The 25,594-nt window shown below is 37.6% G+C and overlaps 1 protein-coding gene and 1 non-coding gene across 2 annotated transcripts in view; one reads left to right on the top strand and one right to left on the bottom strand.

The window, feature by feature from the left end:
• FBXW8 (F-box and WD repeat domain containing 8) overlaps nt 1-25,594 on the bottom strand; it is a 231,150-nt gene that overhangs the window by 119,508 nt on the left and 86,048 nt on the right. The window contains exons 4-5 of the mRNA XM_077159938.1: nt 21,224-21,312; nt 3,141-3,298 (exon numbers count right to left, since the gene is read on the bottom strand). Of these exons, the coding sequence (XP_077016053.1) occupies nt 3,141-3,298; nt 21,224-21,312 (247 nt within the window). The remainder of the gene's footprint in view (nt 1-3,140; nt 3,299-21,223; nt 21,313-25,594) is intronic.
• Nucleotides 17,768-17,871, top strand: LOC143685334 (U6 spliceosomal RNA). The gene has a single exon (XR_013176580.1). It is a non-coding gene; the product is annotated as a U6 spliceosomal RNA (small nuclear RNA).

Below are 25,594 nucleotides of genomic sequence, written 5' to 3'. Positions count from 1 at the left end.
TACGAAAAAAATTTTTGACATCTCCCACATAAATAGAAACATAAACTAAAAACCACATTCAGATACCATTTCTTACCTGTCAAACTGACAAACATTCGAAATTCTGTAACATATATTTGTGGTAAAGCTATGAGGAAATGGGCAAACATTCATACCTTGCTGGTGAGAGTGCAAACAGCTTTACCCTTTGACCTAGAAATTCCTTTTATAGGAAACTATCCTTCTTACATCACATATGTAACTGTAACATTGTTTGTAACTGGTAAAGATTAGAAACAATCCAACTGTTTTTCAGTAAGTAACTGCTAAATAAATGACAACACTTGCACACAACGTAATATTAAGTGGATGTGAAAAAGGAATGTACTCTCTGCACACTGACATGGAAGATATATTAAATGAAAAGAGCAAGGTGTGGAATAATATAAAATGATATGTTATCTTTGGTAAAGGGGGAGAATCTGAATAGCTATTCATATTTGCTTGTATTTGCAATACAGAAATACTGGAAGGATGTACAAAAAATGAAAACATTTTATTACATGTGGAAAGGGAACAGAGTGGATAAAATGAGTGGAAGCAAGTCTTCTCAGTGCAAAACTATATACATTATTTTGATCTTTGAGCCTTAAAAACACATGACTTAGTAAAAAACATTAAAATTAAATCCACCCATTTACGGATTAAAAAAAAAATCACACATACATACACACACAACGACCATTACAAAAAATAAGCCATAAGCAAAGTCTACTGAAGGATAAATGACAAACTGAAAAAATATTTGAAGCACACGTATGACAAGGGTTATTTCCGGAGCCCTTTCTTTCAAAAAGAAAAGAAAACCCCACACACAAAAAAATGAGAACAGGAACAAGCAATTAACAAAGAAAGAAATACAAATAACTAGCTATACGATGAACAGATGTTCATAAGTACTTAAGGAAAGGCAAATGAAAACAATGAAATATTTTCACCTATCAGATAAGGATAGTAAGGAAATGAGGAAATAGTAAGTTTCATATTTTTGGTGAGAATATAAACTGATTAAACCTTTTGGGAAGGCAATTTTTCAATATTTACCAAAACTTAAAGCATCTGTAGCTTTCCTCAATTACTAGTAATTTACCCCATGGATATATGGGCACAAGTCTATCATGATATGTGTTGAAGGATATTGCTCACAGCACTACCTTTAACAAAAATAAACAACCCAAAAATACATCAATAAGGGGCCTAATAAAAATAACAGAGCCACATGATGAAATATTACACAGCTATTAAAAGGTTTACCTATAAATGTGAGTATGGAAAGAGAGGTCATTAGGTGAAAAAAGCAAGGTGCAGAGAAGCACATAGAGAAGGACCCATGTGTAAAGGATGAGAGGGACCAGAGGTCAGGGCACAGAGAGGAACTCTTTAATTTATTTTACATGTTTTGCTTGAATTTTAAATATGAACTTATTTTTAAAGCCAAGTATTTGAAGTATTTTTTGGCAACTATCTGGCAAGTGTTTATCAAAAAATATTTTCTCTTTCAATTAAACATTATTTTCTAATATTTCTGTACAATAACAGGGATGAGGGTAACAGACAATTCTAACCAACAATACAAAACCAGCACCATACTTGAACATCATCTTAAAAGGTATTTTCAAGTTCCTAAGATATGAGACAAAGTGGTGCAGACAAATTGGACACACATTTCTACAAGAGTCTCTATGCTTGGTATTTCTTGAAACATCAATAACCACAGCATGGCCTGAGAAACAACTATCACAGTTTTACTATGTACTATTCACTACTGAGTAACTACTAACAGCTCAGCTTCCATCAGATTTTTTAGCTGACCTCACTAGACCTCAATTTCTCCATCTGTAAAAGAATGTGTGTGTGTGTGTGTGCACGCGCGCGCACATATATGCATGTGTATGGCAGGGAGGCCTTTAAATGATTGTAAATTAGTATGATTCTAAATTAAAAAGCACTGAATCCTTTACACAGTTGCTTCAAAAAAAGTAATTTGGAAATTAGCAAACACACTCAAGCTGCTCTTAGGCTATCTACCCAGGATCTCAATAAATATATATGAAATATTAATACTAATTATCCAACAGAAACAGCTTAGCTGAATTTCTATAGGCTAGAAAGAAATAATCCATCAATGGCATCTACTAACACAAACCAAACAAATACAGTTCGTGCTGTTAAAGTAATAAAATGAAAACATTTGAAGACTCAGCCCTAATTTTTATTTTTAAATAGCATATGGATGTGAAAATTCCCCAATAGCTACTTCACTATAGTTTTGTCCCCCTGAGCCAAGCGATAATGCTACACTGACTATGAAGATTTGTAACGGTGCTATTATATAAACACTAACATTTTGAAATATTCTGTAGTCCAACTTTCAGGTCAGTAGGGATAAAAACCTTTTGGAGATTCAAACTTTACAACATAATGGAGCTCAGAAGCATGATAGGTATGAATCTAGGATATCATGGTTACTGAAATTACTATTTCTGTTAGCTAAAAACTATCAAGTATTTCTTAAGCACAGCTAATTTAAGCTATTCTTAGCTAGTTCCGCAAATTTACAATTTCTCATACGCAAAAATAATTCTATGGGTCTCACAGAGAAAACATATCATTGTATTACCACAAATTATCTTGCATGGTGTATAAGTGCCAGGAAAAGGTAGGCCTTGACTTTTATTTTTCTATTTTCATATTTGTCAGTAGATTATGTCTATCCCCTTTTCACTATTCTCTTTGGACTGAGCAGAGGCTAATGGAAAAGTAGGCCAAGTATATTTAATATTTTACACCAAACAGGTTATTTGCTTAAGATGACTTGGCCAGCCCGGTGTCTGGCTTTAAAACCCAGTTCAACCGTTCCAGTAGGAATTAAACACCAGTTTTAATGGGTGCTTTGTTCCAATGTCTACTAATGCATTGAAGGTTAGTGGCCAACTTCTTCACATAAAGGCAAGAGTGTGTGTGTGTGTGTGTGTGAACGTGTATGTGTGTGTCCACGTGTATATATGGGGGGATTAAGGGAGGGAGCCGGCCACAGCTGCTTAATTTTTGTAAAGCCTTTTTTTTTAATCTTAATAGGGAGGAGGGTTGCAGTTACTTACCATCCTCATAAGCCGCTACCGCCAGCGAGCTGTTTATCCTCACAAAGGAGACATATGGCTGCATTCCAGGCTCGTCCTCCTCATACTCAGATTCCAGGAAGGGGGCTATGTAGTCCCAGGTGCGCGTGTCCCACACCCTCACATCCCCTGAAGTATATCTGAAAAAGAAGGACATACTGGGTTTCAAAAGGGGTTTGAAAAGGAGGGCCACAGTAGAGAAAATGGAGAGAGCCTTAGAGGAAGAGAAAGAGGTGGTTGGCATGGAACCACTCCTGCCACACTATTTAGATGAGTAAATTCAACAGGAGAAAATGTGAAGCAGAGAACAGAAGGCTGAGAAAATGTTCCACGTTCTTATGGCACAATGGTGATTGCTTCAAATGAGAGATCTATAATAATTTGGATAACAAGATCTCCTTGTTTTTTCTTTTACACTATTACACCCCATCTGTTACCTTAAGTTCTCTCACTCAAGAGATAACAAACAGAAATCTGTGTAACAGCAATATTTACTTACACAAACGCATGCACACAAGCGCACACACTCACACACTAGAGAAAGAGAGGGAGGGAGAGAGAAATGCTGCAGAGATACTAAGAACTAATGGTCTTATAGGCACAAGCTTTCTAATACCTCATCCATGCATCAGATCTGACTGATTAAAGTCCCTAAAGACTAATTGATTTGCTGAAACAATTAAATCTTACAGTTAACAGCCAGACAATCCTGCCTTCTCATGAAAAGCTCTTGCCGAATTTCATGACACTCCCAGTTCTGCCCAATAGAAAATAGGAGCATTCGGTCTCACCTATTACTACTGTCACTCCAACAAATTACTCTTTCCATCAAAGGTGAAGCAGGGCCAGGCCCTGCTCAGATACAAGGGCCCTAAATACTGGAATGAATAGATAAGGAGATGGTGTGCTGCCTGCCATGGAGGTATTTAAGCTAAACTCATTATGACTGCTGCAGAGGTTTTAGTCAACAAGAGATGCCCTTAAGAGTCTCATAACGTACCCACACAAACACAAAGACATGCAAACAGCAATAAGGGGGTTCACAATTCTCCTGAGGTCCTTGGCATGGGTCCTTTAAGGCTCCTTTGAGCCCACAATAAAAGTGCAGTGTTGAACACTTAAACCTCTGAAATTTATTTCATCACTGCAGTCTATGACAGGCTCCAGAAGGTTATTTTCTTGTGTGAGATTTCTTAACAAAGAAACTAAGAATACTCTGATTAGGAGTGCTTTGTTAACTAAATGTGGTAGTATTTCCTGCACATTATTAATCTATAGTAAACACATATAATAATTCGTCATTCTGTTCACACAACCTCCTTAGGTTGGAGAACCCAACTTCACTTGCAGGATGGCACTGGAGAATATGCATGTGGTGTAAAGAGCCAAACAAGAGAGACTTAAAACTGGGCTCTTATGCCTCTGTTTGACCACTGATCCTCCAGTAAGTAACAATGTTCACTACCTGAGTGATCATTAAGACTGGTGATGGGCAAGCACAGGCAGATACTGACATCATCACAGCCAAAGTGTGGCTGCAGGCTCCATCTCCCCAGGCAGCAGTACAAATCCCCACTCCCACCCCCTTTTAAGAGGAAAACCTAAATAAAACTCAGAGAGTACTGCCCCAAACTTTCAGATTTGACTGAAACACCAAAAACGACGCAGGCCATTTCCTCAAGTAAGGCCACTTAGCTACAGAGACACTAAACAGAGACAATATGTTTGAATCTCTAAATTGTGTGTGATCAGGTTCTTAAATTCTCCGTGAAAGAAAACAGCCTGTTCAGAAAATAAAGACAGAAAGATGAGAAGGATAGTAACATCTCCCAGAAATAGACAGAAAAAGAAAGGGGGGAGGGAGAAGAGAGGGGGAAGCGGATGGGGAGGGGGAGGAGGAAAAGGGGGATTTAGCAAATAAGAAAACTAAAGACTTTGAGAAAAAGTAGTACACACAACAAGAAAATATATTTCTTTTCTGTCACTCTTGGTAATTCTGTTTTTTATGACAAATATATTCCACCACACCAGTAATCTCCTATTGTTCCTTATGTACCCCCTTAAGGGCCACAATAGGGAGGAGGGAGGTATGGAGGAGAGAATTTAAGTGGACTGAGCTCCAGTTCCCCAAACTCCCTTACAAAAAGAGTATTTTGGCAAAGCAACAAAACAAAGCTTGAAGAAGGTGCTTTAACTGCCAAATCACACAAAATTCCACCATAAAATATAAATTTTGATTTCTCTCATTACTGGGGGAAGGGGTGGAGAGGGCAGATGTCCCACTGATAACACTCTATCAATGTCTAAAAGCTCCTAATGAGTCTTTTCTTTACGTAAAGGAAGATGTCCCACTCACACTGCAACTCCACAAATCTAAAATTAAATGCATGTTTGCCTCAAAACACTTCAGCTCATGTCTAAACTAATCTGTTTCTGACCACTATATATATGGTCTCTCTCATCAGTCCCAGGTCACTGGTGCTAAAATATAAAGGCCCTTTCAACGCCTCTTTGACCCCGATCTACAGGGCTTATGCATTCAGGCCACCACTGCGTTCTGTTCTCATCCCCAGGGACGACCTCTGGTCTAAAGCTCTAGTCACATGCAGACTAGTACAGTCACATGCAGACTAGTACAGTCACATGCAGATTAGTACAGTCTCATGCAGACTAGTACAGTCACATGCAGACCAGTACAGTCACATGCAGACTAGTACAGTCTCCCACTGCTGAGCCTCTCCTACCTTCACTCAGCCCTACATGAGCCAAGCCCTCAAAAATACATGACTACACGAATTATTCTTCTGGAAACACTTCCTTTCTCCCTTACCCTCCAAACTAGACCATGTCCCACTGTGATCTGCACTGATCCTTCATGGCAATTACGTGTGTTTGTGTGTGTGTGCGTGTGTGTTTATCTGTCTCCCCTACTAACCCATATGCCTCTGAGGTCAGGGCCTACTAGATCTTGTTCACAGTTGTATATCCAATGACTAGAAGTACTCTTGACACTAGGAAGCACTCTGTAAATTCTTGCACTTGAAGTCCTTATTGAATGAAGCACTAGCATTGGAAACCTTCCACAGTCAGCTTCTCTTCCACTCCCTGACCTCTTCTTTAGCAAGAGCTGCCTCCAGAGAAGTCTGCCATTCACTGGCTTCCAAATACTCTCAGCTTACATGGTGCACCCTTTCTGGAGTGCCCTTCCCCTTGCAATTGAGCCCAGTAGTCTCAAGTCGCAACCTTGGCTTTCAAAAACCCTGATGCCCAAGTGTACCCGAATCAATTAAATCTGACTCTCTGGGGGTGGGACCCAGGCATTAGCATTTTCAATGTGTAGCCAAGACTGAGAATCACCAACCTATCCAACCAACTCCTCAAGGTCCAGCAAAAGCCCTGACTCCTCCATAAAGCCCTCTCTGACTCATCTATCTTTTATCTGAAAAAAATAGCCTTTATTGCTACATTTCTTATGCACAGATCAAGTCAGACTGTAAATGCCATAGCCTCAGTCAGAGCTGATGCTCACAGTTAATACCTTACACACAGTTAATACTCAATAAATAAATGGTACTTGATAGAAAGTGTCTAAAAGTAATAACCTGACTAACGGTTTGCGTGGCACCTCCTTTTAGATCTACAGCCTACCTTCTAGTGTTAATCATCAGTGAAACAGCGTGAAAGCACACATTGATATGCACAGACTTCTTGCATTTATGTCTAAACTGGTTAACATATTATCTCTTTAACACATGGGATAAGCTGGATTATCTACTTTGGTAAGCATGAGTTTTTTCATAGATACCTATTCAAACAACATAGCATAAATGTTATGCTGCAAAACAATTCAGAAGGTAAAATATAAAAGACTATGTTTCCTTTATTGATGTGAACAGAAAACATCCTATTCCAGCAGGTACTACATGATGACTCAGCAGCAGACTTTAAAATCTAACACTAGTGAAAGCATCTATGGCAATGCAAGTCAGACTTAGCACTAATGCTAACTTGTGCTAACAAAACAAACATTTTCACAAGGATAAAATACTAGTGGAGCAGAGGAACCTGAACCAAACCCTAAATGTGATATAAAAACGCTTAACAACATTGGCCAGGAGAAGCAAAAACAAACAGAAAAGGGAGGCAGGAAAAAAGTCTGATTTTTCTCCAGAGCTCCAGATGTCTTTATTGCTGCCTAATGACAATTACACTCAACCAATTAAGACACCACTATGACAGTTACATTGTCAGTAAGCCTTTGGACCCCAATGTTGATGGCTCTCTAATTAGTGTGTGTGCAAAGTACAACTGCCACTAATATATTAGCTGACATAAGAACACTAAAGAAAAACTGAAGGAGAAAGAAGCCTTTCTCAAACTATTACAGATGAGTTCCAGCGCATGGCATAGACAAGTGAAACTGAATTCTTTCCAGTCTTTTTTTTTTGTTAAACACTTGCCAAGGCTGAGTTTACCTCTACATAAACAGGTCAGAGAGACAGCTGATTTTTTGTCTAAAGAATGGGAAGAGAGCTTCTCTCAAGCAGGCACCCCAGAGCAATTGCCAATTTAAAATGATTTACCACCAAAGAGCTCTCATTAACTAGTAAGTTTCCAATAAGCAGACCACTTAGTTTGACTGAGAGATAAGAAGAAAAAGGAAGAAATCTGTACAACTAAAAAATAGTCTTTAAATTTTCTTTCTATATAAATATCCAGCAGGGTTCTTATTTTGTTTCCAGGTGCCAGAACTTATTTGCTAAATACAAATTGTTTTTCAAGGTTCTTCCTAACAATCTGGGGGTTGTTTTGACTTGAGAATGCTGAGAATGCTAAATGACTTACCCAAGGTCACAAGAAACATTTTAGTGACACAGTTGGGGTCCAAACTGTTCTCTAAGTTTTTCTCAATCTGCTGCTTGGCCAACAAGCCACTCTGCCTGCTCCAATGACAGTGTCATTAAACAAATATTGCTTTTAAGAACCATTCCCATTTAAGTGCAATATAAGGAATTAATTGCTTTCAATATTGTGACTCAGCCTTGCAGGACACAGTCCCTGACCCTAATCCATCAATTCTACCACCGTCTCCCAACTGGAAGGCAAGATACCAACAAAAAAGTTAAAACATGCTTGCAAAAGGACTGTGGGGCTGGGCTCACACATTCCATGCCTCCTATATCAGCTTCACAAATGATGTGGAGAGACATAGAAAGGTTGATGAAAATTCACTCTACATCATTTTACACACACATTCATCCCCAAACAAACTCACCCTTCAATTCTATTCTGATCTGTGGTACCCACCACAGCCAAGAGAAGCCTTGTTATGGGCCACACACCAGAAATGGCAAGCCGTTTCATTTCAGTGTCAAATCCAATAAATTGGGAACAGCAGCCTAGAGCATAGTGATGAAAATAATTCTGAGGCTGCATTCTATACAGCTCACCAGAGTAATAAATCCTACAATGAATTATTAAATGCCCACTGAGAATTTGGAAGTGATAGTGAAAGCACATGAGCAGGTTATTTGTGTTCCTATCCCAAACAAAACTCTTCCTGGCCAATTTCTTGCTGGACAACTCTAAGCTGTCATCCTTCAAGACAGCTGAGAAGTCACTTCCATGAGAAACCCAACCTATGAGCCAGCCTGACTCTGAGCCTGCAGTAGAGGCATCTTCCCAGTGAGCTACGGTGTGCCCTGCTCTACCCCTACTCAATATTAGGTAGTTTTCACTATATTGAAACCACCTAGAACTGGGCCCCCCATATACCTATAAACTCCCCATGGGCAAGGGTATGTCTGTTGAATTCATCAGTGCACAGTAAATGCTGACTGACAGAATGAATGAATCTACTGACTTAAAACTATAAGATGGAAGTGGTTTAAAGGCTACTAAGCTACTAGGCAGAGGTCCCTAAAAGTACAGTACCCATATTTCAAAGAAACCCATTGCCCTTAACATGTAGAGGTTTCAGGAACTATTCATATGCTCCATACTTTCTTTAGTAATACCAAAGAAAACAAATCAATGAAAGCAAGAGTATTTACTGTTTTCTATGAAACATGACTATGTTGTATTATGCAATTAACAAAATGAACTCAATCCCACAGTGTAGACTCTTTCTGCAGAACTGCACTACTACAAACATCAAGTGGAGCTTAAGTCACATCAATTGAAAAATAATGAACATCTTAATGGACCTTAAGAGATATATGCACTGAACACTTAAAACTGTTTTCCATACATCTTGGTTAATCACAATCAATAGAGACAGAGTCAATGATGATTATGCAGAGTTATTGTAGCTGTGGCCCTTCCCATTATTCCTTGGAGAACTGGAGATGGATAAATGCAGTCATGAGTTCACCAGTATTTATTAAGTATATTCTGGAGCTCCTTCATTAAGGATATAATAAACGTAATGCTCTCTTGTATTCCCTTATCAATATCTTACCTCAGACTTATTTACCAGAAGAGCATGTATACCTCACAGCAAATAAATAAATAAATTTTAAAGTATTTTTAAAAAGCAGTCCCTAACGGGTAGTGATCGAATTCCTTATGGGAAACAGTCCAATGTCATAATAAGCATCAGCACAAAATCTATACAAAACAAGCTTGAAAGGAAAACTATCAAGAGAAAAAAATTTTAAAAAGGAGAAAGAAAGCATGTCCTCACTAAGTATAAATATGGGTGACATTTACCTAACACAACTTTGTTACCAATCTGTATTTACAAAGCATGTGTTATCTCAAGAGCCTCAAAGTAATCCAGAGATATTACCTATTTTGCATATATTCACATGAAATTAACAAAGTAATAGAAGCACTGTCCATGAGGATTTCAGTTCCTGTACAAAAGCTATTTTAAAATTCAGGGCATTTGATTCCTGGTGCCTGCCCATGTGGGGAAAAAAAAATTCAGGGCAAATCTATATTATTTCAGATTGAAGCCACTATTAATATCTTGGGCTTCTGACATGGTATATGATCACTATAAAAGTACATTTTTAATTAGTGGGAGAAGTAGAGAAAAAGAGCTAAAAATAAGAAGTTTTAAGAAGCTAGTTTAGTTGCATGACTACCTGGAACTGATATTTTCCAACAATTCTTAACTATAAACAAAGATAAAATTCCGCTGTATGTTTCTATAGGCAAACTGAATCAACCAGAGATTCAGACATCAACTTTTAAACTTATAAGCTGGAAGTTCAAAATTTTGCTTCATGTATACTAGAAACCCTCTCTGATTATCCAGGTTATATGGACAGACACAGCTAGCAAAAGACAAAAACAGATTTGAATCAGATTTTGGTAGCTGAAACTACAGTTGCAGATCACTTGGTTGCTAAAGAAAGGTGGAAGTGGTTTTGTTATATATGTACTTGCCTCAAAGGGAAAGGAGATGGATGAAAATGAGACAAAATGGGAACAAATTATTATTTTTCAGGGAAGGAAGACAGCTAATATTTCACAACAGACAATGATATAGTCTTCCCTCCAACTACATTTTGGCAGAGGAGAAACAAGGGGACACATTCACTGTTCCTTCCCGTAAAGGCATCAACTGTAAACTAAAAAGTCAGATCACATCAGCGAACAGGGGAGAAAAACCTTTGGGAATGTTAAAAAAAAAACCTCAACACAAAGAGGTTGTTTAATATGTTTTTCAAAGCAAAACGGGGAAAAACGGTCCTGTAATGTGAATAGATAATATGCTTACTTATGTACACAGAAATGCTTCAGACTTATGAATCCTAAATAATAGTGAAGGGGGAATTTGCTGCAAAACAACAGTGTACTCCTGGGCATCTGATAAAAGCTTTTGGTAAGCTAATAGCTTAATGGTTAGCTGAGCAGGCATAGGGCCTCCAACGAGCTCCAGGCTCGACTTTCTCCTACAGGTTTTACCTGATATGCTCTCCTTCACTAGGTGGCAGTAAAGTAAATACACTTATGGCAAAGCATACCTCGAACTATATCTCAGGTTTTATAATGTGACCTTCCTGAACTCATGATGTCATCCATTTTCAACACTCTTAACATCCAGAGCACAACTGCAGAGAAGGAAAACAGTCCGAGAATCACATATCAAGACAGGGATGCTTGCTTTTTCCCACATCTTCTATTCTTTTTCCTTGATAATAAACATATAACTTTTAAAACAATTCATAATTCTAAGAGCCAAAAAAAACAAAACAAAAAGGACACATTTTCCAATCACTTATTATCAACAAAATTTCTTGACAGTATCTTTTCTTCTAAAAAGGAAGGCACACACTAAACCTTACTAGCATTTCAAGAGTGCTCTCCAGATCACAGAGAAACACTGACAGAAGCTGAACTTCAAAAGACAAGAGGCCCATACTATAGAGACTGATGACTTCAGAACACAAATTTCCTTAAGTCAAAGAAATGGAAAATTTTAGATTTAAACATTGTATTTGAACTGTTTAGTCAAATTTAAAGGAACTTTTACTCATTGTTCTAGTTTGCTAGCTGCCAGAATGCAATACACCAGAAATAGAATGGCTTTTAAAAAGGGGAATTTAATAATTTGTTAGTTAACAGTTCTAAGGCTGGGAAAATGTCCCAATTAAAACAAGTCTATAGAAACGTCCAATCTAAGACAACCATCCAGGGAAAGATACCTTGGTTCAAGAAGGCCAGTGAAGTTCAGGGTTTCTCTCTCAAGTGAGAGGGCACATAGCGAACAGAGTCAGGGCTTCTCTCTCAGCTGGAAGGACCCATGGCAAGCACGGCGTCATCTGCTAGCTTTCTCTCCTGGCTTCCGGTTTCATGAAGCTCCCCGGGAGGCATTTTCCTTCTTCATCTCCAAAGGTTGCTGGGTGGTGGACTCTCTGCCTTGTGGTACTGCAGCATTCTCTGCTCTTTCTGAATCTCTCATTCTCCAAACTGTTTCCTCTTTTACAGAACTCCAGAAACTTATCAAGATCCACCCAAACGGGTGGAGACATGTCATCACCTAATCCAGCTTAACAACCACTCTTGATTAAATCACATCTCCAGGGAGTTGATCTAATTACGGATTCAAACATACAGTATTGAATAGGGATTATTCTGCCTTTATGAAATGGGATTTTGATTAAAGCATGGATTTTCTAGGGTCCATACATCCTTTCAAACCAGCACACTTATCTAATCAGCAAAGCAAACAACTGGTTTGGGTATTTTCTGGGATGTTGCATATAAATGCTAAGAGGTCAAATGATACTACAGAAAGGCAAGAGACAGGGCCAAAGAAGGAGCTTTTGAAGGTCAATGATGCAATAAGGAAGCTCAGAGACTGGGGGTCACAGAAGTGAAAGACGTTTTCATTCCATACACACATTCCTCAAGTTTCCGGGGTGCCAGGCTCTGAGGGTATAAAGATGCTTAATATAGGGTCCCTACCATTTCAAGAGAGGGGTAAACAACAGGTTTAAATACCAGCTGAGAGGCTGAAGAGGACGTACCAAGAAAAGGACATTTGATTCATTAGTCACTGGTGACCTCAAAGATTCTAGTTCAGTGGAAGGGGTGGGATGGAAGCAAAATTGCAGGATAGCGACATGTGGACAGTAAAGAGGCTTATTCTTTCATGGCTTATGGCACTGAATATGTAGATATATTCTTCATGACTCGCCTAAGGAAGATTTTATTAGAATGTGGAAACTTCAAACAAAAAAAAGTTAAATTGAAAAGAAGCTCAGGGTTAGAAAAGCATTTTTAAATAGTTTTAATCTGAAAAATACAAAAATTCATACTCCTAAATTTAACAACTCCTCTTATGGGACTGTAGTCTAGAGAAACAATCAGGAATGTGCGACTAAGGGAGGATATTGGGAAAACGTCAACACTTTATTCTATATACTTCTATAAAATAGAAAGTTTCTATAATAAGCACGTGTTTTATAATTTTAAAAACAGAAAATTTGCAGTACTAAGATGAAAAAGATCTGCAAAACCCCATGCATAAAAAAGTCATAATATTATATAATAACAAAACACAGGAAATGACTTTATTGTCCAATAACAGGGGAATGAGTGAGAAAATCAGGTTGTAATTATTCAAGTCTTTGCAATAAAAAAAATAAAGTGTGTAATAACATGAAAAAAAGAAGTCTCATGAGTTGAGCGGAGAACAAAAAGGCCAAAAACACTACATAAGTTACAACGATATTAACAAATGCATTAAAAAAGAAAAATAAACCATATACCCTCAAAACCAACAGGGGTTGTGTTGGCATGCTGAGATTTGGAGGGTTTTCTCTCCTCCATTTCCTAAATTTTTTGCAAAACCAAGATTTTACTACAGCTCTCCATTTTTTAAAAAAAGAAAGATGGAAGCCACAAGAGAAAAACCAAAATTGTGTCATACTTGATAAGCCTTCAGGGCATCAAGAGGGAAGGCAGCTCTGCCAGAGCTCCAGGCATGACTGTCACAGAAAGGCAACAGAGAGAGCATGGGTGCACCTGGAGGTCCACACCACAATGGGAAAATCCTAGCTTCTCCACAAACAGGGTGTCAGAAGGTCTTGCCTCATGGGATTTGGTGGGGGGCAGGTACAAAAGCATCTAAAACAGTAAAGGCTCAATATGGCGTGACTGTTATTTCTGGTTAAAATAAGTGTGTGTAAGAGAGGAAGAGGGAAAGAGAGAAGTGACTAAGCTATAATAATAAGTATATTTCCATGTTTTAAATGTGAATTAAAAAATTACTATGCCTAGTGGTCTGTAAGCTTCTTGTTATTTATATACTAACAAAAGAAGCCATATTCTCTGAAACACTTTTTAATATTTTTATTGACAAATCTTCATACATTAACAGTCCATACCTGGTGCATAATCAGTGGTTTACAATATCATCACATGGTTGTGAATTCATCACTATGATAATTTTTAAAATACTTGCATCACTACAGAAAAAGAAATAGGAAGAAAAAAGAAAAAACTCATACATCCCATACCCCTTACCCCTTCCACTCGCTGATCACTAGTATTCCAATCTACCCAATTGATTATACCCCTTAGCCCCCCTACTATTTATTTTTATCCATATTTTTTTATCCATCTATCTATACCCTGGATCAAAGGAGCATCAGACACTAGGTTTTCACAAACACACAGTTGTATAGTAAAAGCTATATCATTATACAATTGTCTTCAAGAATCAAGGTATTGGAATACAGTTCAAAGTTTCAGGTACTTCCCTTCCGCCACTCCAATACATCATAAAATAAAAAGGAATATCTATATAATGCATAAGAATAACCTCCAGGATAACCTCTCAACTCTATCTGAAATCTCTCAGCCACTGAAGCCTTCCTTTGTCTCATTGCTCTTTTCCCCCTTTAGGTCAAGAAGGCTTTCTCAATACCAGGATGCCAGGTCCTGGCAAATGCCAGGAGATCTGTCCCAAGTTGCCAGGGAGATTTATACACCACTGGGAGTCATGTCCTATGTAGGGGGGTGGGCAGTGAATTCACCTGCCAAGTTGGCTTAGAAAGAGAGGCCACATCTGAGCAACAAAAGAGGTTCTCTGGGGGTGACTCTTAGGTCTAATTTTAAGTAGGCTTAGCTTCTCCTTTGCAGGAATAAGTTTCAGAGGGGCAAACCCCAAGATAAGGGCTCAGCCTACTGATTTGGTTATCTTCACCCTTGAAAATTATTTTATTTCAAGGACATCAATAGTAAAAAGAAAGGCAACGTACAGGAAATATTATCTATCCATGTTTTTGTGGTTTAAAACATATTGTGGTTTTTAACTGACCAATTTTTTTTTTAAGGAAAAGAGCACATTTCTTAGTAAATGATTAAAAAGGAAATTAATTCTGTGGGGGAAAGCAAAATCATAATAGACAGATGAAGAAAGCTATTTCTAGCGAAGCCCTGACCCAATTCCATGGAAGAGAGCCAACCGCAGTTACAATCACTTTTTAACCCTTGGGCTTAAGTGCCTCCTCTCTCTAGGTCTGCAGAAGCTTCTAGGAAGAGACCAGGTATGCAGTGGAAAGAAAAGTGAGCCTGAGGAATCTGCATCTCTGCATTTCAATCCTGGCCCCTAAAAAAAGAGTAATTTAGGGCAAATGTCTCTCTAGTTTTCAGTTTCTTTAGTTACAAAATGAGTAGGTTGTCCAGATTGGTCCCTGAACTAGATAAATCCTGAAACCTAGAGGAGTCAGCCTCTCCAGAACACAAGCTAGTTCCACCTCCCTACCTATTTTGACAGCCCCTTCCAACATGAAAAAGTTAGAATGGCCATAGTCCAAATACCCTTAAAGAGTGGGATAGAAAGATCAAAGGTGATGGTGGAGTTATACAGAAAAGGTAAGGTTTAATAAATGAGTATGACTACTGAATCATTAAATTGATATTTCTTTTAGTCTTGAGTATCTTAGAGCAGCTAGAAGTAAAAACCTAAAATTGTAGAATTGTAACCCATACCAAACTCTGAAATCTGTTCTCCAACTAATTGTTGTGTTGGGCTTTGAAATTTATTGCTTTATATATATACATGTTATTTTTCACACACAAAAAAAGTTGATTGTGCTGATACAAAAATATTTATTCCTTCTAGCCTCCAGTGTTCTGGAGTAGCTGAAGAGAAAAACCTGAGATGATGGTATGGTAGCCCATGACAAACTCTGGAATCTGTCCTGTAACTACTTGTTGAAGAGTGCTTTGAAAACTATGGCTTTTTTCTTTCTTTGCTTTGTATATATGTTATATTATACAATTTTAGAAGTTTTAAGAAAATGAGTAGGTTGGAGATTGTGGTGGATAGGTTCAGGTGTCACCTTGGCCAGGTAAAGGTGCCTAGTTCTGTTGCTGTCAACATGAATCAATGGCATGTAAAGCTCATTTGTAGCTGAGTACATCTGCGGTCAGCTAGGGGGAGGGTCTACTGCAATGAATGACATTTGATTTAATTGGCTGGATGCTTAAATGAAGAGAGCTCAAGGCAGCACAGCTCAAGCAGCTCAGCATACTCATCTAAGCACTTTCAGCTAAGCCCAGGCCTTTGGAGATGCAGAAAGGAAAGTACCCTGGGGAAAGCTGTTGGAACCCAGAAGCCTGGAAAGAAGGCCAGCAGAGATCAATCACCGTATGCCTTCCTGTGTAAGAGAGAACCTGATGAAAGCTAGCTGTCTTTCCTCTGAAGAACTATATCTTTTTAACTAAATAAATCTCCTTTCATTGAAAGTCAATCCATCTCTGGTGTGTTGCATTCTGGCAGCTTTGGCAGACTAGAACAGAGATATCTCTCAAGTTCCTTCCAGGTTTAAAATTATAGAATTCTAAACTGGAAAACTTAAAGAAATTATAGAACAGTTAAGATAAATTAAGAATTTCTTCAGTTTCTTCCATAACCTGCAGAGAGAGGTGGTGGGGTTGGGGAGTGGAAGGTTCTGTGTATTAATTTTTAATGCTGGCTATAAAAAGCAGTGTATATGTGCACTAGTGGAAATTTAATGAAATACTACATATACTCCTTTTTTTAAAGATGTTTGCAAACTAACTAGAAAGAAAAGACATGGCTATGAGTTAAAAATTATTTCAAAGTAAAATAACAATATAAAACAAAATGTTTAGATGAAGTTGTGAGGACGCATGTAGCCATCTGTGCTGGCTTGAAAGGATGTATGTCCCCTAGAAAAGCCATGTTTTAATCAAAATCCCATTTCATAAAGATAGAATAATCCCTACTCAATACTGGATGTTTGAAACTGTAATCAGATCATCTCCCTGAATGATGTGATTTAGTCAAGAGTGGTTGTTAAACTGGATTAGGTGATGACATGTCTCCACCCATTTGGGTGGGTCTTGATTGGTTTACTGGAGTCCTGTAAAAAAGGAAACATTTCGGAGAATAGGAGAGAGCAGAGAATACTGCAATACCACGAAGCAGAGAGTCCACCAGCCAGCAACCTTAGGAGATGAAGAAGGAAAATGCCTCCTGGGGAGCTTCATGAACCAGAAGCCAGGAGATAAAGCTAGCAGATGACTCCGTGTTCGCCCTGTGCCCTTCCAGCTGAGAGAGAAGCCCTGACTGTGTTCGTCATGTGCCTTCTCACTTGAGAGAGAAACCCTGAACTTCACTGGCCTTCTTGAACCAAGGTATCTTTCCCTGGATGGTTGCCTTACATTGGACATTTCTATAGACTTGTTTAATTGAGACGTTTTCTCGGCCTTAGAACAGTAAACTAGCAACTTATTAAATTTCCCCTTTAAAAAGCCATTCTGTTTTTGGTATATTGCTTTCTGGCAGCTGGTGTCAGGATAGAACACCATCCTACAAGCTGTGGCTAATAACTTCTTCAGGGGTTCTGAGAAGGGTGGATTTTGGAGGTGGGGATTATGATGTTAGAGTACTAGCAGAAGATTTCATGGAGGAGTCAAGGTTTGAGTTTGGCCTCAAAGAATGGGTGAAACTGTCTTGGGAAGGACATGAATAGAGTAGAGGAAATTAAGTCATCAAGAGCACAGAAGAGGAAACATCATATAAGATATAATGAGGAACAACCCAAAGTCCATCTGGTGATAAATGGAAAAATGTGGTATAAACATACAGCGCAATAGGATTCAACTATAAAAAGGAATGAAGTACTCGCTTGAGCATACTAAAGTTGGAACAATACAGAGAAGATTAGCATGACCCCTGCACAAGGATGACATGGAAATTTGTGAAGCATTCCGTATTTAAAAAAAAAGAATGAAGTACTGATCCATGCCACAACACAGCATGATGTCTTCAGGGTTCATCTAAGTGTAAAAAGCCAATCACAGAAGGCCAGGTTTGTATGAATCCATTTATATGAAATGTCTAGAATAGGCAAATGTATAGAGACAGAAAATAAATTAATAGTTCCCAAGGACCAGGTGGAGGGGAGATTGGGGAACAACTGCTTTCAATGGGTATGGGTATATTCTGGGGTGATGAAAATGTTCTGGAATTAGCTTGAAGTGCTGGTTACACCATCTGATAACGATACCAAAGGTGTACATTTAAAAGGGTAAATTTTATGCATTGAATTAAATCTCAATTTTTAAAAAAATGCGGTCACAGGTAACTAAGTAGAACAGTGTGGGGGAAAAACTAAAGGTACACTGAGGAGAAAGGTAGGTTGGAAACAAATTTCAAAGGGCTCTAAATGTCAAGACAGGTAACTGAAATTATCCATTAGACAGTAAGAATACAAGGATATATGCACAAAAGAGTGAAAGGAAAGATCAAAAGCTTTGGGAATAACACCTGTTTCCCCTGCAAACAAGCAGGAGGCCAGGTCCTGTTCACATGGTAGATACCTGAGTGTGTCTAAATTGAGTTTATGAGTGAATGAGTATTTTATGGTTACTCTGGTTCTGTGTGAAAACTAAAGAAGAACCAAGACTGGGTCAATTACAAGGCTTATTGTAATAAACATTAGTCTAGAAAATAGATTAGTGGTTGCTAGGGACTGGGCAGAGGGGAGAACTGGAAGCAATTGCTAATGGGTACAGGGTTTCCATTTGGGATAATGAAAATGTTCTGGAACTAGAAAGTGGTGATGGTTGCAAAACAATGTGAATGCACTAAATGCAACTGACACGTACTTTAAAATGGACAAAATGGAAATTTATTTTATGTATATGTTAATTAAAAATAATTTATTAAATTAATCTGGGCCTAGGTAACATGACCACAAACTAGAAATATTTATCCAGAAAACTGAAAAGGTAGAAAAAAGCAAGAGATTTTGCATAGTCTTTAATCTTCATTAATTATGTTTAAATGAAAAATGTAACATTAGCTCTAGATACAAATAACGAAGCTTCTAAACAGGTTCCACTTGTGTAAAAGAAAGAAAAAAGGGAGGGAAGAAGTAAAATGTGAGAAACACAAGATACTATAAGGGAAAGAAATACAAAGGTAGTCACTATCTCTTTAAGAAAATCCTTGGAGATACATAACTGTAAACTGTAGAGAGCCTGATGAATACAACATTGATTGGGAATGAGGTAACCACAAACACCACTGTCTCAAATGAAAAGGGATTCAAGATCTGACCCAGAAAACAAGCAGCGTAACCACCAGATAAAATTTTAATGATAAACACAAAATGCTCTACATACAGTCAAGATTGAAGTATCTGATGCTGGGCCATAAATGTAAGGTTCTCTTAGAAAAAGAAGACATGAGGAGCCACTCTGACACACAGATCAAGTTTCACCTTATTGATCCACAAAACTCTGCCATCGCTTTGCTTCGTGCGGGCATAATCTGTAATGCTGAACAGAGCTCAAGGGAACAGAGAGGCAGGGGAAGAAAGACTGTCATCTGGACCTGCCTTTCATCAAGTCCAGATTGAGATAAGAGATTCATATATTGGTTTTCAAGATTAAATTCTGTCCTTTATTTCTGATTTCTTTTATTACTCTTTCAGTTCAACCTCAGCATTCAATCCTCAAGTATCTTCCAATAGAGCAGGCAGGGACCCCTATAACCAGAATGATTTAAGTACCTTTTTCAGAATTACTACATCTCATAATTAGTGGGTGGGTGAGGACCTTGAATATCATGGGCTCATAGGCCCACATTTTATCAGTAAGATCCAGAAGCTTAATGTCTAACCCATAATCGGATGAAAAGAATTCAAGATTTCTGGTCCATTAAATTTCCTAAAAATAATACTTCTACAACACTTCCAAGAAGGACATTAACCCCTAAATTGTGGCCAGTGATACAGATGCTAAAGAAAAGTGTTCCTCCTGGGAAAATCTTGTTTAAAGCAAAAATACTTTCTCATAGGCACTACATACTAGAAAACATTAAAATATTCTGTTTAGAAGTTCAATTCAAATACTCTTTAAGGAATGCTTTTTTTAAAAAAAAATTTTTATAGTATAACATATATACAACTCAGAATTTCCCATTCTAATCTCAAGTATACAATTCAGTGGTACTAATTACATTTATAGTAAGGTACCATCAACATCTATTGCCCAAACATTTTTATCACCCCAAACAGAATTTCTGTACCCACTAAGAAATAATCCCTCTTTCCTTCCTTCCTACCCCCTGGCATCTGGTAACCTATAATCTACTTTCTATCTCTACGAATTTGTTTATTCTAGGTATTTCATATAAGTGGAATCATACATTAATTGTCCTTTTGTGTCTGGTTTATTTTATTCAACAAGGTCTAAGAAACTCTTTTTAAGGAAAGATTTTTCTTCAAAGAAAAAGATTCACCTTCTACTGAGTTTTTAAATCTAGGGTTTGGTTTGTTTTGTTTTTCTATAAGCAAGGACCTCATTTATGTGGCCCACTCCAAAACTGATCTACACTCACAAATTTAAATGTTCCAGCTTCTATTTTATGGAATTAAGTATACAATTTGAGGCTGTAGTTCGAGACCGTCTTCTTAATCTAAAAAAGAAAATTGATCTAAATATTATATATTAAAGAAATACATAAATACATCTCTGCAGCAAAATATGAAGTCATGAAAGTAGTTTTTGGAACAAAAGTCAAAAAAGATTTACATAAGCTAAAATTAAATTTCTTAGCCATGAAGACACATAATAAGCCTATTTCAAGGCAATACACAGCAAATATGTTGTCTGTGTGGGGAAGGAAGATTTTGTGTGGCCACAGCCCTTTCTCAGAACAAGAGAAAAAGAACAGGCCTTGCTCTGTGCCAACACTTATTATTCTTGCATGACTTTTTTTATGCCTTCATAAAATGCAAACTGTTTACCTGAATGAAAATCTAACATTACATGCCACAAGAGTGATTTAAAAGCTAGGAAAGACATATTGAGACAAATGGATTCCATCTGCCTCTCACCATTAACTTCAGAAATTTCAAATCTCTAATACTGGAGAAGAGAATCATGGAGATTTTCCGCTTTAAACATGGGCTATAATTGAGCAAGGTACATACTCTCAAGGAAACATTAAGGTCACTGGTACTCAGAAGGTGATATATAAAAAGTGACAGACTTTAAGGATACTGTTTTGTGTGTGTGTGTGTGTGTGTGTGTGTGTTTGTGTGTGTGTTTTATTTCCTTACCCAGCAATGACAACCCCATCATGAGAATGTACATCACATAAAACTGCATCAGGAATATGTTCCAGCTCACTCACAGCACCTTTGCGATTCTGTGTAAGGAAAAAGGGAATGCAAGTTTATACTATTGTTGGGGTAACAAGAAAACAAAGCATTTAGCTTTCATCTACATTCTATAGCAATTTCCACAGCGTGTACAGTTCTAAGTCATCTCAGTATTCAAAAGAAGACAATGCCTAACGTCAACTTATTAAGCATTTACTGAGTTGCCATATTTACATATGAAAGGCACTAACCTGGAGGGCATGGGGCGGGCAAGTTTGCCTCTGTCCTCTAGGAGATTACAGGATAATACAGGAATAAGTGCATACAAATAGCTATGCACAGTATGCTGGTAAGTGGCTGCTGGTAGTGACAAGTATCTGAAGAAGTATAGGCTGCTCTTTTTCCTCAAGCACAAATCCTGCACTTGGACTTGGTTCCTGTTTCAGGCTAGTCTTGCTATTCCTATTTGGGGCTAGTCTTGCTGAGGGGCTTGCTAGAGGCTGGTCACAGAGGCTCTGGGCCCTGGGAAGCCGCTCTCAGGGAAGCAAGGCACTGTCCGTAAGGAGTAAGAACCAAGACCAAGGCACCTCCCCATGCTGGATGCAGAGTGCCTGACCCGGTGACAGGCTAAGGACTTCTAAGAGTATGCTCACTGGTATTTGAGAACTTGGCAGCAATCTTGAAGACAGCACACACATTCCTAGTGTGGATTCCTGATGTCAGAAGAAGCAAAGCAGACTTTCTTCTCAAATAATTGTGGCTGGTTGTCTTCACCTGTGTTGTGGCACCTTGAAGGACTCATGAAAGAGGCTGCTTTTTTTCCCCCTGACTAGGAACTCTCCCAAGATAGAGCTGACTACCTGAGAGGGATTTTTCAAAAATATTCAAGACCAAATGTCACTGCCAGTTGGGGCAAGGAGTAACAGCTGAGGCGAAGAATAGACACCAAAAAGGGAAGAAAGGTTAGGGACTTAAAAACTGGAAGAATAGGGGTTTTTAGAAATTCCCCCCACTTAAGCACTATGAATCTAAAAGGCCATACATACACTTGCCCAGAGTGGAGTACATTGCTAAGGAAAGACCTTATAGATCTGAGAGCAGGCCTTAAGTCCTCACCTTTGACTGACCTTCCGGCTCTGGGCAAACAGCAAGTGAAGGCTAAGGCAGGGTTGCAAACCTCCAAGCTAAGTATTGAAAGACTGTCCAAACACACACAGAGCCCGGTGGCAAAGACTAGGGGGGTTTTATAGTTTCGTTGCTGTTTTTTAGTTCCAAGTGTTTTAAGGAAACTGTCAAATCACTAGCTGATTGTTAAGCTAACCAAACAGAAACTGCACTGACCACACAAAACAAATACAGACTTTACAATCTTAGTTCAGAAAAATCACTAAACAATAGCCACCACAACAGTCAGCAACAGCAAACTGAGGAGTTGAAAGACTTTGATTCTAGAGTTTACATATTTGTAATATCTGAAAGGTCCAGTTTTCAACAAAGAATTACAAAGCAAACAGTCAAGTATGGGCTATCCACTGGAAAAAAAGAAAATAGAAGCATGTCTTGCAAAACCCCAGGCATCAGAACATAGTATCTATGGTATATACTCCACAGAGTATTGTAAATATGCTCAGAGAGCTACAGGAAACATTGGAAAATGGGTTAGGGAAAATCAGAGAAATGCTAAGAAAGTACTCCAAAGAGGTGAAATCACACAGAGTAGAACTGATGAAGATAAATAAAGCACTAACAAATAATTAATTCACCAAAGAGGATCTGCAAATTTGAGTCAACAAAAAAACAAATGAACAAATCTAAATTTAGCACTGAGATTAATCAATCTAAGAACAAAAAAAGAATGAAGAAAAGTGAAGACAGCCTAAGAAACTTTGGTGACATCGTGAAGTGTACTAATATAATAGGAGTCTCAAGAGAAGAGCAGGGGAGAGGAGCCGAAAGAATATCTGGAGAAATAAAGGTTGAATTTTTCCCAGATTTGATGAAAGAAGGGAATCTATACATCCAAGAATGTCAACAACCCCAAATAGGAGAAACTCAAGAGATCTACCCAAGACATACTATAATCAAACTGTCAAAAGTAAAAGATAATTCTGAGAATAGTAAGAGAGAAAGAAGCATTTTGTTATGTACAAGGGATCCTCAGTAAGATTAACAGCTGATTTCTCAGCTGTAGCATATTTTAAAATTTTTGAAAGGAAACAATTCTTGTCAACCAAGAATACTATATTCAGAAAGGCTATCATTTAAAAATGGAGAATTTAAACATATTCCAAGAGCAACAGAATTTGAGAGTTTTTGGTAGTAAACTTGCCTTCCAAAATATGTTAAAAGGAGTCCTTCAGCCTGAAGTGAAAGAACACTAAAGAGTAACTTGAGTCCAAGGAAATAAAATATATTGGTAAAGTTAGCTATATATGTAAATATGAAACTCAGTATAAATATATTTCTGGTCAGTACTTCTTTTTTCCTACATCATTTAAAAGATAGCTACATAAAAAAATAAATCAATGTCAGTGGATATACAACATATAAAGATGTGATTTATAATGATAACAGGTGGGATGGGGAACAGATTCATATAGGAACAGTTTCTGTATAGAACAGGAATGCAGCAATTGAGGAGTTAAGTGACAAAATTATGACCTAGAAAACAAATAGCAAACGGCAACCTAACTCTTTCCTGAACAGTAACAAATTAGATGTATATCAGTTAAATTATAATTAAAAGGCAGAGACTGCTAGAACAGATTAAGGAAACCATGATTCAACTATCTTTGTAGACAAAAGACTCACTTTAAAACCAAAGACACAAATGTGATGAAAGTAAAAGAATGAAAAAAGATAATCCATGTGAACACTAACTGAAAGAGAACTGGAGTGGTCATGCTAATACCAGACAAGAAGGCAAAACTTGCTATGGAGACCTTATATATTGATAAAAGGGTCAATGCATCAAACAGATGTAACAATTATAAACATACTTATGAGCAGAATCCCAACATACATGAAGCAAAAATGATAACTGAAGGAAGGGTAAAAAGACTTCAACACCCCAATTTTCTGTTGGACAAAACTAGGGACTTCAACACCCCAATTTTCTGTTGGATAGATCTAGATGAAAGATAAACCAAGAAGCAGAAGATCTGAATAACATATAAAGCAGCTAGAGCTAACAGAGTATTCCATCTAACCACAGAAGAATGCACATTCTTCTCAAGTACACTGGAACATTCTAGATAGACCATGTTAGGCCACAAAATGTGTGAATAAATTTTAAAAGATTGAAATCATACAAAGTACTATCTCTGACATCAATGGAATGAAATCAGAAATCAATAGAAGGAAAACTGACTAATAAATGGAAGTTAAAAAAATATATATTAGTAAGCATTGCATCAGAGAAATTAGTAAATGATTCATTAATGGGAATGAAAACAAAACATACCAAAACTCGTGGAATGAAGCAAACCAATGCTCAGGGAAATTTATAGCTATACCTACATTAAAGATTGTTCTGGAATCAATAACCTGACCTTCCACCTTGATGAACTAGAAAAAGAAGAGCAAACCCAAAGCTAGAAGAAGGAAGGAAACAAAATTTACAGTGGAGATAAGTGAAACAGTTAAACAGTAGACTCAATGAAATTAAAAAATGGTTTTTTGGAAAAAATCAACAAAATTGGCAAACTTTTAGCTAGACTGACCAAAAACAAAAGAACACACAAATTGTTAAAATAGGTCATAAAGTAGGAACATTACTACCCACATTAACAGGAATCAAAAAAAGAATATAAGAGAATACTATGAACAACTGTATGCCATCAAATTAGATTATCTAGATGAAATGGATAAAGTCCTAGAAACAAATTGTCAAAACTGACTCAAGAAGAATTAGAAAATCTGAATAGATTAATAAAAGATAAACAAAAACCTTTCAACAACAAAAAGATCCAAGACCAGATGGCTTTGCTGGTGAATCTATCATAAAAAATATCACTTTCTTAAATTCTGCTAAAAAATAAAGAAGGGAATGCTTCCTAACTTGTTCTATAATGCCCACAGTACCCTATTACCAAAGACAGCAGCACCAGAACGGAAAACTACAGACTAGTGTCCCTAACAAGTACACATACAAAAATCCTTCACAAAATGCTAGGAAATGCAACACAGCAGCATAGTAAAAGGATTATTATACATTATCACTAATTCTGATCTGAAATATATACCCAGGAGAACTGAAAACTGTCATTCACAAATATTTATTTATAGCAGCATTTTTCACAATAGAAAGTGGAAACAACCAAGATGTCC

This window comes from Tamandua tetradactyla, chromosome 5 (assembly GCF_023851605.1).
Source record: "Tamandua tetradactyla isolate mTamTet1 chromosome 5, mTamTet1.pri, whole genome shotgun sequence".
Lineage (NCBI taxonomy): Eukaryota > Metazoa > Chordata > Mammalia > Pilosa > Myrmecophagidae > Tamandua > Tamandua tetradactyla.
This window is presented reverse-complemented; position numbering and strand designations above follow the sequence as displayed.